This window comes from Lipotes vexillifer, unplaced genomic scaffold (assembly GCF_000442215.2).
Source record: "Lipotes vexillifer unplaced genomic scaffold, Lipotes_vexillifer_v1.1 scaffold329, whole genome shotgun sequence".
In the NCBI taxonomy this organism is placed as follows: Eukaryota; Metazoa; Chordata; class Mammalia; order Artiodactyla; family Lipotidae; genus Lipotes; species Lipotes vexillifer.
Window position 1 is genome coordinate 5,097,325 of NW_006774067.1, and position 15,214 is coordinate 5,112,538.

At 39.0% G+C, this 15,214-nt stretch overlaps 1 protein-coding gene across 1 annotated transcript; it reads right to left on the reverse strand.

The window, feature by feature from the left end:
- Positions 1–661: 661 nt before the first annotated feature.
- On the reverse strand, positions 662–14,898 carry TMEM19 (transmembrane protein 19). The gene is made up of 6 exons (XM_007448774.1): positions 14,634–14,898; positions 12,341–12,454; positions 4,656–4,793; positions 4,022–4,276; positions 2,819–3,028; positions 662–828 (listed from the first exon to the last, which is right to left on the reverse strand). Exons 1-6 carry the CDS (start codon positions 14,824–14,826, stop codon positions 662–664), a joined length of 1,077 nt encoding a protein of 358 aa, XP_007448836.1. The 5' UTR covers positions 14,827–14,898.
- Between the last annotated feature and the right edge of the window lie 316 nt (positions 14,899–15,214).

Below are 15,214 nucleotides of genomic sequence, written 5' to 3' on the forward strand. Positions count from 1 at the left end.
GCACAGGCTCCGGACACGCAGGCTCAGTGGCCATGACTCACGGGCCCAGCCGCCCCATGGCATGTGGGATCCTCCCGGACTGGGGAACGAACCCGCGTCCCCTGCATCAGCAGGTGGACTCCCAACCACTGCGCCACCAGGGAAGCCCAAACTCCACACTTTTTACAATAATAAATGGCAAGTAATGGGAGAAGTCCAGGATGCTACACTTATTCAGGCTTCCACACACATTGGTTTAAATACTTAAAACAGATACATTTGGATAACTGGCATGGTGACATTTCTCTGGCACAACTGAGCCATTTAAAAATTTTATCACTTTTAGTCCCTTTACTGATTTAAACAAACAAAACAAAATTTATATCTACCATGCAGGAACTTTCAGTTCAATATATAGGGACATTATAGTTTCATTGCTCAAGTTCCATTCAACAGAAGAAAAATATGCATAAATTCTATGAGCCTTGTCTTTCACCAAAAAGATATTAGTTGTTACAACGGAGTTCAGAGAGAGGAAAAACGTGGAGTTCCATTGTAATGGAATAGAGGAGAAGCTCGCATTTCTGCTTTGTCATTACAATTACTCTTCTTGGGATGAAACTTGGAATTGCAAATTTAGCTGAATTTACCGAAGTTTTAACTTTAGTAAATGAAATAAAATTCACTGTCTGGGCCAAAAACCCCAAGCAGCTGCTGTTGGGAGCAAGAGGGCGACAAGGACAGAAGAAAACAGATTCACGGCATTGTTATCAAGAATGGGTTTCCCTGCTATGTACTTCACCTCATTCGTTGGGCTGCTGACCACCATGCCAGTGCTTTCATCCAAACCTGCAATGAAAAAGAAGCAAGTGAGGTGGAAAATCCAAATGACTTGAAAAAAAAAAATTAGCTTTCTCCTCCAAAGGAGATAATCTTTCAAAGATTCTCAGCTATTCGTAAAATGGCTTTAGAGGATAATGTATATGGTGAGTGATACGGAACCCAAGATTACAAAAGGTCTCTTTGAATAAATGGGTTTCAACACACCTCAATGCTGCTCTCTCAACAATGCTGGAGTTCTTTCCAAAGTAGAAGGGAGAAACTGAAAAGCAGAGATGGCATGAAACTGGCAGACAGGGCTTGCCTTCCCAGTGGCTCCCCCTCTAAGACCAACCTGTGACACTCCTGAGAATAGGAGCCTCTACAATGGATACCCAAGAGTAGCAAGGTGATTACACAAAGAAGGCACACAAAGATGAATCTAATCTGCTCCCCAGCCCACATTTTTTTCCCCAACCCACTCAATATGATCAGAAACTTCCCAGTTAGAGCCCAGTTTAGAATAAAACCTAGGCTCTTTACAAAAACGTGTAATGGGTACGTGTGTGTGTGTGTGTGTGTGTGTGTGTACGTGCGTGTGCATATATGATTACTAACTCTTTAGTATAAATTAAAATCAGATTGCTTCCTCCTCAGCATCTAGATAAGACTAATGAACCTGAGAGAACAAATGTTCTGATGGTGGAAAGGGGAGTGGAAGGACAAGTCGATTATCTTGGGACATGAAGAGAATTGGGAGCACTGTATTCAGGGAACCAGTCTCCAGATGTCCAGCCCCTTCACTGGATGAATCAAAGGAGAAAACGTGGTTGGTTAGAAGGTGGAGCAAATACACACCTAACAGAACATGTCAGTACACTGACATGACAGGAGAGCCTTAGATGAAAGGACAGAAAATTCTGGAGAAAACTGACTCTCCCATATATCTTGAGTGGGACTAAAAACTCAGTGGGGAGGATAGCAAACATGATGTCACAGTAGAAAAGTGCATCATGTGTGTATAGTCAGATTATTAGAATAATTATTTCTCAAATGGACTTGGAAAATAAATGGAAGGAGGGGCATTATAATGATCTGACTCCAAAATTCTGCGTCCGTGGGATTAGGTAAAGTCCCATAAGCAAAAGCATCTGTCTCCTGCACTATCCTATCTTCCCTGCATAGCTTCTACTCATTGCTCTGTAGGAGTAATTCTCTTTCAATCAATTTGACACAAAAGAATGAGAAATTCAAAATGGTAGAGGAGACTTTGCTCTTTCATTCTGGGTCCCCCAACAACCTGTGTCTTGGCAATTGTTTTTATTATCACATCTCTTTTTTTTCCTTTTCCATATTTCTTCCCCATTTCTTTCTTTTTTTAAAGATTTATTTATTTATTTATTTTTGGCTGCGTAGGGACTTAATTGCAGTATGCGGGCTCTTCGTTGTGGTGCGCAGGCTTCTCTCTAGCTGTAGCATGCGGGTTTTCTCTTCTCTAGTTGCGGCGTGCAGGCTCCAGGGCACTAGGGCTCTGTAGTTTGTGGCACGCGGGCTCTCAAGTTAACGCGTGTGAGCTCAGCAGTCATGGCATGTGGGCTTAGTTGCCCCGTGGCATGTGGGATCTTATTTCCCTGACCAGGGATTGAACCTGCATCCCCTGCACTGTAAGGCGGATTCTTTACCACTGGACCACCAGGGAAGTCCCCCCATTTTTTTTAAGGACACATTTTTTCAATGTCATGATCAGACTACTGCATTTAACAGTAAACAGCATGGGTGAAAAAAACAACTCTACATTAAAAATCCTTGTAATGCTCTACACTTTCCACAGAAAAGAAACTAAAATAACTTGTTATACAATTAGTCAAAAATACAGTCCTCGAATTTTTTGCCCATAAACATGAGTGTTGTCTAAAACATATCTTCTTTGTAGCAGCTAGGCCCTGCCACCAGTGTGCATGGCTGAGTTCCCATTTCTTTAATACACCAATAAGTTACAACAATAAGGTAATGTTCTTACCACTAAATTGCATGGTAGCTCCTAAATACGAATCCACAATTGATCCTAGTAATCCAGCCAGACCCCCAAATGCAATAATTGGCCACTGAGGAGCAGAAATGTCTAAATCATTAACAAAAACCAACTGCGAGAGGAAGTATGCAATGCCCACAAAGGTCCCACCAAGAAGACTGGAGGCAAGGCCCACCATCGTAACTCCTCCGTTCGTCCCTAAAGAAAAACATGGATAAAATCATCTGGTTAACAATCAGCAAACACATAAAGTCAAAAAAAGCAAAATATTTTGGTACCTATCTAATCAAGACTAATTTAAAGAAAGGGTTCACTTTGATGTAATCCAAAGACCATCCTACTTAGAAAACAGGCTTTTCTCCTCAGTAACTCCTGACATTCTAAGCAGTGATGTGGAATAGTTTAGTAGAGCTAGACTGCCTGGTTTCAATCTTAGTCCTGTCATTTCCAAGTCTGGTTACTGTGGTGAAGTAACTAAGTTACTTAACTAAGTTACCTAACTTCTCTATGCCTTAGTTTACTCATTTGTAAGATGTAAACAATAAAATGACCAATTCACATGGTTATTAAGAGTAAACAGTAATCCATGGAGAGCAGTTAGAACACTGCTTTGCACATAGTAGGTACTCAGATATGTTAACTGTTATTATGATGATGATGAAGGGGAAAAGAAGGAAAATGAGAGGAAGGAGGAGGAGACAATGATAAAATACTAGTAGCAGTACTAGTAGTAGTAGTTGATAATGATAATGGGGAAATGAGATATACAATGAAGCACTAACCACATAACAGGCTCCCAAGAAATACTGTATCATTTCCTTCCTTTTCCTTTCCCATTGTTAAGCCTGTGGGCCAATCTCTATGTTTCTATATTATTTATCTAGGAATTACTAACACTTCCTGCAAATATTATTTATTATCACCGATTTAATATCCTATAGCGATTTTCCAATTAAGGAGACAAACTGAAATTCTTAAAAGGCTTTTAAATAAGAAACACAGTAAATCAAGAGGCTTTTTGTTCTTTTTTTTTTTAAACATCTTTATTGGGGTATAATTGCTTTACAATGGTGTGTCAGTTTCTGCTTTATAACAAAGTGAATCAGTTATACATATACATATGTTCCCATATATCTTCCCTCTTGAGTCTCCTCATTTTTGTTTTTTAAAGAAACTTAAATAAAGACTCACCTACTGGAACTTTCTCCCAGGTTGTTATCAGCCTCGGTGGGCTTTTACTCAGAACAGTGCCAACTTCTGAAGCCCATGTGTCTCCAGCAGAGCAGGCCAGTGCAGCCAAGAGAGACAAACACATCCAAGAAGCAGTGTGCTGCTTGGAAAAATCTATTGGGATTTCCCCAGGGCCATTTTCTATCATGTATAGCAGGGCCAGCTCTGTGGGCACAGCTCCATTACAGAATACCTGAATCCAATTCCTCTGCCCACCTAGGAACAAACAAGGGAATGAAAAGGACAAAAAATGTTTTCTCCTCAGGAGGAAAATCATGCATTTATAGGAACTTACATTTCAAAACTTAAAAGAAAAATGACTAAAATTTCAAAAATGACTAAAAGTGGGATGGTAACTTTGCCCACATTCTATATTGTTTTAGAATAATGAATGATAGACTTCAGAATTTCTAAAATTCTGCTGTTATTTGCTATTGTGGTAAAGTAATAATAAACTATATCAGGCTACTACTAAAGTAATTCTCATAAAATTTATGTTTCAATAGCCTAAACATGTTCTGATTAAAAGCTTATGATATGTTAAGATGAAATAAAGGTTCCTATCTTAAGTAACATTAAACATAATTCATTCTACCTTCCTTGTATTCTGAATCTAGACGTTTCTTTGTTTCTCCCCTCCATTTAGTGAGTCTTGAGGAAGAAAGAAAAAACATCAGCAAAGAGGTGAAAAAGCTGAAATTTGCAACGGTTAGGATAAATCCAACCACGAGCCCTGAAAGAAACACATATATACACAAAATTACACTTAGTCCATACATTAATGCTGTGAAAAAAAGAATGACTTTTTTTCAGCTATTTTCATATTATAACTGGAAATGTTCATTTCCCATACATTTACACTTTTATCAACTAAGATATTACCAAACAGTATAGGGTCTTTCAAGTTTCTAATTTTTACATTTTTCCCCCATAGCCTGGGATTTTTTTCTACTTTACAAGGAAAATTCAATAAATAGAGCATCCAAGAGTAAATCTGGGAGAGAGAGGCATATAGAAAACAAATTCCAACATGACAGAAGTAAGTCTCTCCTTATTAGTAATTATTTTAAATGTAAATGGGTTAAATGATCCAATCAAAAGATGGAGATTGGCAAAATGGATAAAAATACATGGTCCAACTATATGCTGTCTACAAGAGACTCACTTTAAATCCAAAGACACAAATAGTCTGAAAGTAAAAGGATTGAAAAAAGATAATCCATGCAAATAAGTGACCAAAAGAGAGCAGCGGTGGCTATACTAATATCAGACAAAATAGACGAGCTCAAGACAGCATTCATGTGACATGATCTCCCTCTCTCCCTCTTTTTTTTTTTTAGCATTTCTTTTCTTTTGGGCATAACAAAATGCTCGAGGCTCATCTTAGATCTACCTTGCCCCAGCCCTGGAAGCAGACATTTCTCTTAGGAGCTCTGGTTCATTACAGTGGGGAATGGAGAGCAGAGGTCAAAATCTAGGCTCATGGTGTGCTCTAGTATATTTGCTTTTTGTGGACAAAGCAAGTGAATACACACACATACAAATATACACACATGCATATATATGCATGCTTATATATGGGCACATACACATGTATATACACATACACATAAATATTTGGGGAATCACAAGATCACACCAGTAACTCCAATTCCAATCTATCTCCACAGGTTCCCTCTTGCTTTTCCCCATTCCATATTTGTATGCCTTTTTCCTTAGTTAGAACTCTGGCCTCAAACAACAATGACAATTTCACTCATCTGCTCAATCCTCTATTACATCTAAAAAACTGTTTTAGAATTGCTTCACCTATACTACAACAAAAACAAACCTACTAAAAATAGTTAAGATTTCTTTGTAATTCTCCCCTTCCTGTAACCCCAGACTGAAGGAATAAAGAATATAGTTGGGCTTCCCTGGTGGCGCAGTGGTTGAGAGTCCGCCTGCCGGTGCAGGGAACACGGGCTCGTGCCCCGGTCCGGGAAGATCCCACATACCGCGGAGCGGCTGGGCCCGGGAGCCATGGCCGCTGGGCCTGCGCGTCCGGAGCCTGTGCTCCGCAGCGGCAGAGGCCAAAACAGTGAGAGGCCCGCGTACCGCAAAAAAAAAAAAAAAAAAAAAAAAAAAAAAAAAGAATATAGTTAAATACTGGGTCCATAAGTTACTCTTTTTCTTTTTCTCCCTTCAGTGAGCTTATAGTATTCATTTAAAATACAGTTGGGTTCATCTGTTTTAGTTTGCTTTCAGTTTTAGATCCCCCCCCTTCCCAACTTCACTGATATTCTTAAACATGCTTTTAAAAGTCACACTTATACAAAAAGGTATATTTTAGAGAGATGTCACTTCCTCCCATGTCCCTTCTGCCCCTCCCTCTATATTTTGCTCTCTTTCCATTCTTTGTATGTATTCAACATCATTGTTCTCCAGTTTATCATTCCTGTGGTTTCTTTTATGAAGATAAGCAGATATATGCATGTTTTCTTATTTTTCCTTCTTCCTTACACAAAAGGTAGCATTCCCTATATGTGATTTTGAACTTTCAAGCACACTTTTGACAATTTTATCTTCCTTCTTTCAGGGAGAGAATGTGCTAGTCTGCCACTGAGTACTCAGATCAGTGGCACCCAAGAGTGGCAACCATGGGGTTCATGGTTGACAATTTCTGCTCTCTGTAACTCTTAAGATAAATAGATTGACTTTTGCTATATGAAGATTTATTTTTATTAAATAACACAATAAGCAAAGTTCTACTAAGTAACAGAATAGATATTAAATAATTATTAAATAAGTTACCATGTATGTAATAAATAAGTATTAAGTAATAGAACAAGGGACCAGGTTCCTATTTCTGTAGCAATAGGAAATTTTCTATTGGTTAGCTCCATCCTGACTGATTGATCCATCCAGAGATACTCGGTTATTGGCATTTTACTTATGTTTAGTACTTTTTTACTGAGAGTGCAAGAAATCGCTATAATGCTGTATAAAGTAAAATAAAGTGCTTCAGCTCTGGAGTTGAACAGTCTCGAGTTAAAATCTTGACTCTTCCACTTACTTCTGCATGACTAGATGTTACCCAACTTTAAGCCTCAATTTCTCATTGGTGTATTAAGAAGAAGAAGAATTCCTACCTCACTGGCTTGATGTGAAAAGTTAAATGAGATAACTTTTATAATATGCTTATTATAAACCCAGCATGTAAGAGGCCCGTAATAAATGTTAACTAATATCATTGGCAATAATGGCAGTTACAGTGGCAAAACCTCAACAAGAACATCATTATTATTGCAATTATGTGTTATTATTATAATAACAAAGATGAATATTATTATGTTACCCAACCTTTAATTTTTTTCAACTGTTTTTAAATTTATTACAAAATTACTACATGGGTATTGGAGGGGAAAGCCAAAACATACAAAATCAAAGTGCCTCCTCCTTCCCTTATCGCCGCCACTGCCATCCCTTCTCCATGGTCAGTCACTGTTAACAATGTGTTCCACAGTCTTAAGCACACCCAAAGTGAGATGGCCCTAGAAAAACCTACACTGATATGCTACAGAAAGGAATCTACATCCTTTTTACTTCAAACACCTCAAAATATCACATGAAGTGATCAGTGTTCAAGTTGATGACAGGTTCGGAATGAGGAAATAAATTGAAGCTAATGTGCTTTGAAAGGATGATTTCTTTTATGTAGAGTCTAAAAAATATCTGAGAACTTTTTGCATCTCCCAGTTATGACAACTTTTAGATTAGTAACTGCTAACTCCACCTGGTGTCTTTTCCACCTCTTCAACCCACCTCTATCATCCTTAATTGTCCGTGCTAAGGAGTTAATTTGCATAACAATCGGATGCTCCCAAAGACTGTGAAGACTCAAGAATTATGGCTGCCTTCTGAGCTTAAAACAGGTAAATTCTATAACTGGCAGATGCCATCTAGGGAAGTAAAACAACACTGTCTACAAATGTCTTTGATAGTGGGAGTAGAGTTACCCAAAATTCCAACCAAGGGGACCTGGGAATAATATCTGGGAGACAGGAAAGGGAAAGGTAGGACTGGAATTTTAAAACTGAATAAACTCAAACCTAATCAATTATATTATAAGTAATTTGCCTAGAGAAAGACTATGGGAATCAAAAGAAGGCTGGTTAGCCCAAAATATAGAATATGAAGGCCAAGAGAACCAGAGGTTGGCAGACGTAAATACTATATAAGGGACAGGACTGTTTGACCTGTGGATTTGCATTACTGACTGTTTCTCAGACTCTGTACTCTGCCAAAGCAACCTTTTCATTACAATCTGACTTCTCAAGTGGTCTGACTGCAAGAATTGGACATGTCTGAAGAGTGATGTTTGTATTCCAGTTGGCCCAGTAGTTCTATATTTTATCAGATTAATAAAGTAGCATTCTGGCTCATATATTAGTCTTTTATAACAATGGCAACATAAACCAGTTTTCTTGGCTCTAATCAACCCTGGGTACCTGACAGAATGAGGTTTCTATTTCACAAGACTGAACGCCAGACCCGAATTATGATAACCAAAGAGGTAAGGCCATCCTTGTGAGAACACACAGAGCACAACCACTGGCCCTTCCTGACAACACCTCATTGGCTGTGCACTTCCATTACACTTACAGCATCTCCTTCTGGGGATTAAATGCCTCAAACCCATCTTACTTATCATCTGTCTCCTCTGACAGTGGGATTTTTATCTATTTTGTTCATTACTAAGTCTTCAGTGCCCAGAACAATGTCTGGCATACAGGGGACCCTTATAAATATGTGTTGAATGAATGAATAAAAAAAAAAGGGAAACCATTAAGCCTAAGCGTCTTGGCAAGTGAAATTAAATTTAAACTTGTCAAGCCAAGAGACTGATGACAAACTGTCCACACAGACATGTTCAAAGAACACACTGAATAACTAGACTAGACAGTACTTTCTTGGAGCAAATCACCTGCACAGTGCTTTACAGTTTACAAGTACATTCTCACATAACCCCTCATGTGATCCTCTCCTTATTCTAGAAACATTCTTTCTCTCAAGGAGACAAGAGCCCTTCACTTCAGTGTCCACCCTAAGCAATGCCTCAACCCCTCCCCTCTTCCTTCAACACTGAGGTATATGTTCCTGTGTCATGGAGGACTCTAAATACCCAGATCCTGAGGAAGTTCTGAAACTCTTCTCAATCCCAAGCACACTAAAGACATAGTATGGCAAACCTTAGTAAAATTCCTGTGACTGTAATAGTAGTTGTGGAAGGAAAACAATACTAACATTTATAAAATACATGTTGTTATTTTATGAGTGCCAGGTCCTGTGCTAAGCATTTTACACATATGACTCCTCATGATAAGTCAATGCTATAGATAATATTATTCCCTCTAATTTGATGGGTGGGAAAATTATAACACAAAGTTTAAGTGACTTGCAGTTATACTTCAGGACAGTATTCCCAAGTACTATGATATACCTTGAATCAACATTACAGTTTTTTGTCCTTAAGGAAAAAAAAAAAGCTCCAAACAAAAAAGATACCAAAATTCCACAGAATGCAATGATTAGGAAAAGGGTAGACGTTTTAAAATCTACATATATTTCCTAAGCACTATCATAAGAGCGTGTAGCACTATTCAAAAAAGCTTAGGACACAGAAGCATATGATACACTCTGTGTCTTTGGGGAGTTTATTGTATAACACTTTATAGTTTAAAAAGATATGTTGTCCCACACAGTATCTTGCTTGAGCCTCACCAATAAGCCCATAAGGACCTATTTCATAAGAGATGAAGAAAGTGAGTCTCTGAGGAGTTACGTGACATGGACAAGTTCACAAAGATAGCAGAAGGCAACGCTACAATTCAAATATATATCTTTTAATTCTTTTTTTTTAAAGTCTTTACTGAATTTGTTATAATATTGCTTCTGTTTTATGTTTTGGTTTTTTGGCCACAAGGCATGTGGGATCTTAGCTCCCCGACCAGGGATCCAACCCGCTCCCCTTGCACTGGAAGGCAAAGTCTTAACCACTGGAACACCACGGAAGTCCCTATATCTTCTAATTCTAAATCAAGCCAGGTAGGAGAGGAGTAGAGGCCAAAGGGCTAGAAGGCAGAAAAGGAAATGGTAGTAGGAAAGAAAAAAAAGTGGAGATCAGAAAAGTAAGAGGAGAAACAGGATCATATACAGCATGGAAGCCAAAGGAAGACAGTACTTGACGCTTCTTCCCACAGGTCAAGAACAATGAAAACCAAGGCAAGGCTACCTGAGAAAGGACATTTTTAGCAAAGCATAACTCTATATCATTATATTCAAGCAGAGATTGCTCAAATTATTTGCTATAAATGAGTAATTACTTTCAAAGTGCTAACAACAGATTTCTCAATTTCTCAGCAGAACTTGAACAGTGTATCTCAATTATGAAGGAGGAAAATGAGCATGATTCTGAAGAACTGTGCCTAATAATAACAAGCACCCTATACATGTTGGCTATGTGCTAGGCTCTGAGCTAAAAACTTTATCTCACTTAATTCTTACTGCAATCCTAAGAATGAAATCAGGGGTGGATCAAGATTTTATGGGTCCTGAAGCTTATAAATTGGGGACTCTCTCTTTAAAAAAAAGCACAAAAAGATCTTTTACCTCTATAAAATCTACAAAACAAGAAGACCATGAGAGCACATTGCTAGGGCTCTTCCTAGAACCTTGAAAGGTACCATTGCAAATGAAATGCCATGAAGTTTAAGCTTTATTACTTTCATGATTTGTCCTTCTCTAGGTTAGATTTTTTTTTTATGCACAGGAAGCATTTATTTATTTTTTGAAATTTTAAAAAATTGAAGTATAGTTGATTTACAATGTTGCTTTAATTTCTAGGTTTGATATTAAAAATCCATTTCTCTGAAAACTGAGGTACAGAGAGGTTACGTGACTTTTCCAGAGCCATAACTATTACTCAAACTCATCCTGCCTGATTCTAGTGCTTGTTCTTTTACCTATCAGGCTATATTGCTCCCGTGAAGGCCTGCTCTAGTTTATAAAACTTCATGAAACATCTGCTGTATGTGAACACAGAGGGGATAGGGTGTCTCTACAGTGCATTAGGGCTAATGATTATCAGCATTTTGAAGGCTGGGTAGGCAGCTTCAAGACCTGCCAGGTCTAAATAATCCTTATCCTGTAGTGATCTCGGCCTACAGGAAGTATTTGGTTGCGGGCGGGGGGAATCCTCATGTCTTGGGGCTTATAACACTGGTAGGATATGAAAATCCCAAAGTCAGATCAGATCCCATCAATCCCCTGGTTCAAGGCAGGGGGGATTCTAGTTTGGGATAAAATCTTTAGTGTGTCCTGATAAGCCCTGTATTATCTGGCCCTTACCCATTTCTTCAACTTTATCTTACTCTACTTTTCCTTTTCTTCCTATTTTTCCAGTCAAATGAGCCTTATTCTCACACCTGAACAAGCCAGGCTTGAACATGTCAGGGCCTTTCTACTTGTTCTGTCAGCGGAACATGCTTCTCTCAGATCTTCTCATTTCTGACTTCTTCAGGTCCCAGTTCAAAACAACCTCTTTAGAAGAAAGGTTAATCCAGACCCTATCCACAGAAGAATGCCCCACATTCCCCAATATACACACTTTAGTATCTTTAATTTTTTTCTCATAAACTTTATCATCATATTAAAAGTTTTATGTATTTTATTTATTATCTATCTGTACTAAAGAATAAAAGTTCCATAAAATCTGAAATCAGCTATATTCCCAGTTTCTAGAAGAGTGGCACACAGTAACTGCTCAACAAATATTTGCTAGAAGAATAAATAAATGGCCTGTCCCCATCTCAATTCTGAAGAATGAATCAAGAATACTCAGTTGGGACTACTCTGCCTGAGGCTACTAATAGCAATTTCCAAGTGCTATTCTTCTCAATGGCTCCTCTATTTTACCTTGAGGAAAAATGTTCCAATGTTTCCGCTAGCAGAAAACTTAAACCAACTCAGGAGCAGAATAACCAAGGTCCTCAAAAGTCTATCCTACTAATCTAGTTGTTAACAATTACAAGGTTCAATTTGTACATCACACTAAAAGGGTATGTTAGTATCTGAAATTTTGACAGAATAGTAAAGGTGAGTAATGCATAACTTTATCATTGTCTAAAATATGCAACATTGTGATTTATAGGCTCATATATTCAGAATTTAGAAAACATGAGTTTAAATTATATAAGCAAGCACTTATTATATGGTTAAACATTCAAAAGAAAAACATACCTCCTAAAGCCCCAGTATGATTTAGACTTTTCTTTTTAAAGCCATTAGAGACGATCAAAACAGGAACAAAAACAGAAAACAGCCAACGCCAAGGAGAAATAGGCTGTAAGTTACCTGAAAAATTATAAAGGTAGAGCATAAATTGTATGAAGCCTGCACAGGTTAGCCTCTCACTGTTGTGGCCTCTCCCGTTGTGGAGCACAGGCTCCGGACGCGCAGGCCCAGCGGCCATGGCTCACAGGCCCAGCCGCTCCGCGGCATGTGGGATCTTCCCGGACCGGGGCACGAACCCGCATCCCCTGCATCGGCAGGTGGACTCTCAACCACTACACCACCAGGGAAGCCCAGCTGCAAGTTTTGATAACTGCATTCTGGATTAAAATACTGTGGTAAGTAGAGAAACTGAGATAAAGCCACCAAAGTGAAATATTCATGTTGAGAACTATATATTTTCAGAGAGACAGTCCTAGTGCGGAATGACCAAATAAGTCCTGTCCAAGTTTAGAGAACCATTTACAACTATTTATAATAATGGGTATTTGATAGATACTTGGAGATCTGAAATGAAGCTCTGGTTCTTTATTTTTTTGGAAAGGAGGCATGTATTCATTCTCAAGAACTGTATAGAACAAATACCTTTCTTAACAGGATCCAATTATTCCTCTCTCTACCTTTCACAGAGATTTTTTTTAAAAAGGTAACACTCCCACAGGCTACACACCTCAGGACTCAAAGGTTAGCAACTGATTTTTCCAAAGGTTGCATCCAGCTCACAGATGTTTTGTTTAGCTAGCATAAGTTTTTTCAATTTGAATCAATATTTAAAGATTAGGAAATTTCATATAAAAATCCAGATTCTTGTTTTCTGTTTTAGAAACTGGAAGTTCAGGCCCACATGACAGAACTGACTACAGGTAGAGAAGCCACCTCCTTTAGACAGGTCATGGCTTTCCCATTTAAAGTCCCCGCCATTCCTGACAGACTCTTAAACACCAAGGCTGAGTGATTATAGTAAAGAAAAGTGTGAACTATTGCTTGTGCCCAGGTTTCTATCAAAAATTGGAAAATGCAAGACAAAGAGGGTGAAATGTTAAAAAAAAATTGGGAAAATCCTATTTCTAGAAGTGTAAACTGTTCCCATGTGTTTAATATGCAAAGTAAAGCCTTGGGCAGCTTCACTTATCTGCATCAGGTGCCTGGCCCCAAGGGGTCACTTCAATTTACAAATTCTGATTTATTCTATGTAGTTCAAGTCATAGTTAATACTGGCATTAAGGAGAACCTTCTCACATACCTCTCCTCCCCGAGCCCTCATCCCCTACTGGGAATCATGAATGAACAGCCTTGAAAGCACGTGTACCCTGGAGAACACGCACTCGATTATTCACATGTTTCTTTTTAGGCTAAGGTCTAAAAAGGTAATCATTTATGATAAAACCATTTATAAGAGTTTACTTTCTCACTCTGTTTTTCACTTTTTCTTTGAACTGAACGGTATTCTGTTTTTATAAAGGGGTACCAAGGAAGTTTGTACAAAGGCATACTTATGCTCTAAGGCAGTTTCAAAATCTTAAAGATTTGAGGGCTTCTCGGGTGGTGCAGTGGTTGAGAGTCTGCCTGCCGATGCAGGGGACATGGGTTCGTGCCCCGGTTCCAGGAAGATCTCACATGCCGCGGAGCAGCTGGGCCCGTGAGCCATGGCCGCTGAGCCGGCGCGTCCGGAGCCTGTGCTCCGCAATGGGAGGGGCCACAACAGTGAGAGGCCCGCGTACCGCAAAAAAGATTTGAGTTCAGAGTACCTCATATTTATGCAAATTAGCTTCAGCCTTTAAAACAAGCCTGTTCTTTTGCAGTGACCAAACAGCAGACAAATCTTCCAAATCTCCAAATGTAAACATTGTATCATCATTTATTTTTACTTTTTTTTTTACAGGACACATGAAACTGATAAACTATCTTATTAATATTCTTATTAAAAGCATCACTGCAATTGCTTTGCAAAATTATGTTTAACCTCACTTATTTTTCACCAAGCTAGATGTAATAATTACATGAAATAAAAGATATTTTGGAACCGGTATAACTAGTATGACAAGCAGCATTTACTAAAAGCTTTAAAACGTTCAAGGCACTGCATATTCGCATGTTAGTAAATGCAAATCAGGCCGTGAAAATTAAGTAAACACAACAGTTTATAACCATTCAGAGGATATGAGTTTTGGCTTTCACAATGGTACTTTCTAAATTTCACCGATTAGGTTATAGAAAGACAATTTAGAACATTCATACTCACCATAATAGGTGCTTGCAGTCATAGACATAATCCAGAAAGCTAAAGAAATGCAAATGATCAGACTCAATATAACTATATTAGTTATCATCTCTATGTATTTTTTGTATGTATTGTGGTCAAGATCTGTCATGAAAAATAACAGTATGAACACCTGGAGGGGAAAATATCTCGCGTTTCTGAGAAAAATAGTCATTTAAGTTGCCAGCAAAACATTCGTGTAGAGGCGAACATAAATGCCAACATCTTCCACCGTCCGAGAAAATAATATAAACCCAAACTATTTCCGGAAACTGCGCTGCCGCAGAAGCCTGAGCGAGATTAACGCCTCCCTGGGAGAGCAAACCGCAACCTCTCAGACAGCGGCGGGTTCGCAGACCGCTGTCCCTTCACACCTGAACTTCGCAGCCGGGAAGGTGAAAGGGAAGCGGAGGCAGCCAATCAGCGGTCCAGGAGGGCGAGCTCCGCCCCCACCGCCCGCCCACGCGCCGACGCTGGGGGTTGGCAAATGCAGAGAGGCGAGGCGCGGGGCTGGAAGTTGGGGTGTCCTGGCGGCGAACACCGAGTGACGGAGTGCGGTCACT

Coding starts and splice junctions, on each gene's coding strand:
- TMEM19 (XM_007448774.1), bottom strand. CDS start 14,826: ATGACTATTTTTCTCAGAAACGCGAGATATTTTCCCCTCCAGGTGTTC. Junction 3,029..4,021: donor CTGGGAGAAAGTTCCAGTAG/GTGAGTCTTTAT, acceptor GTTTTTCTTTAG/GGACGAACGGAGGAGTTACG. Junction 829..2,818: donor AGCTACCATGCAATTTAGTG/GTAAGAACATTA, acceptor TTTTCATTGCAG/GTTTGGATGAAAGCACTGGC.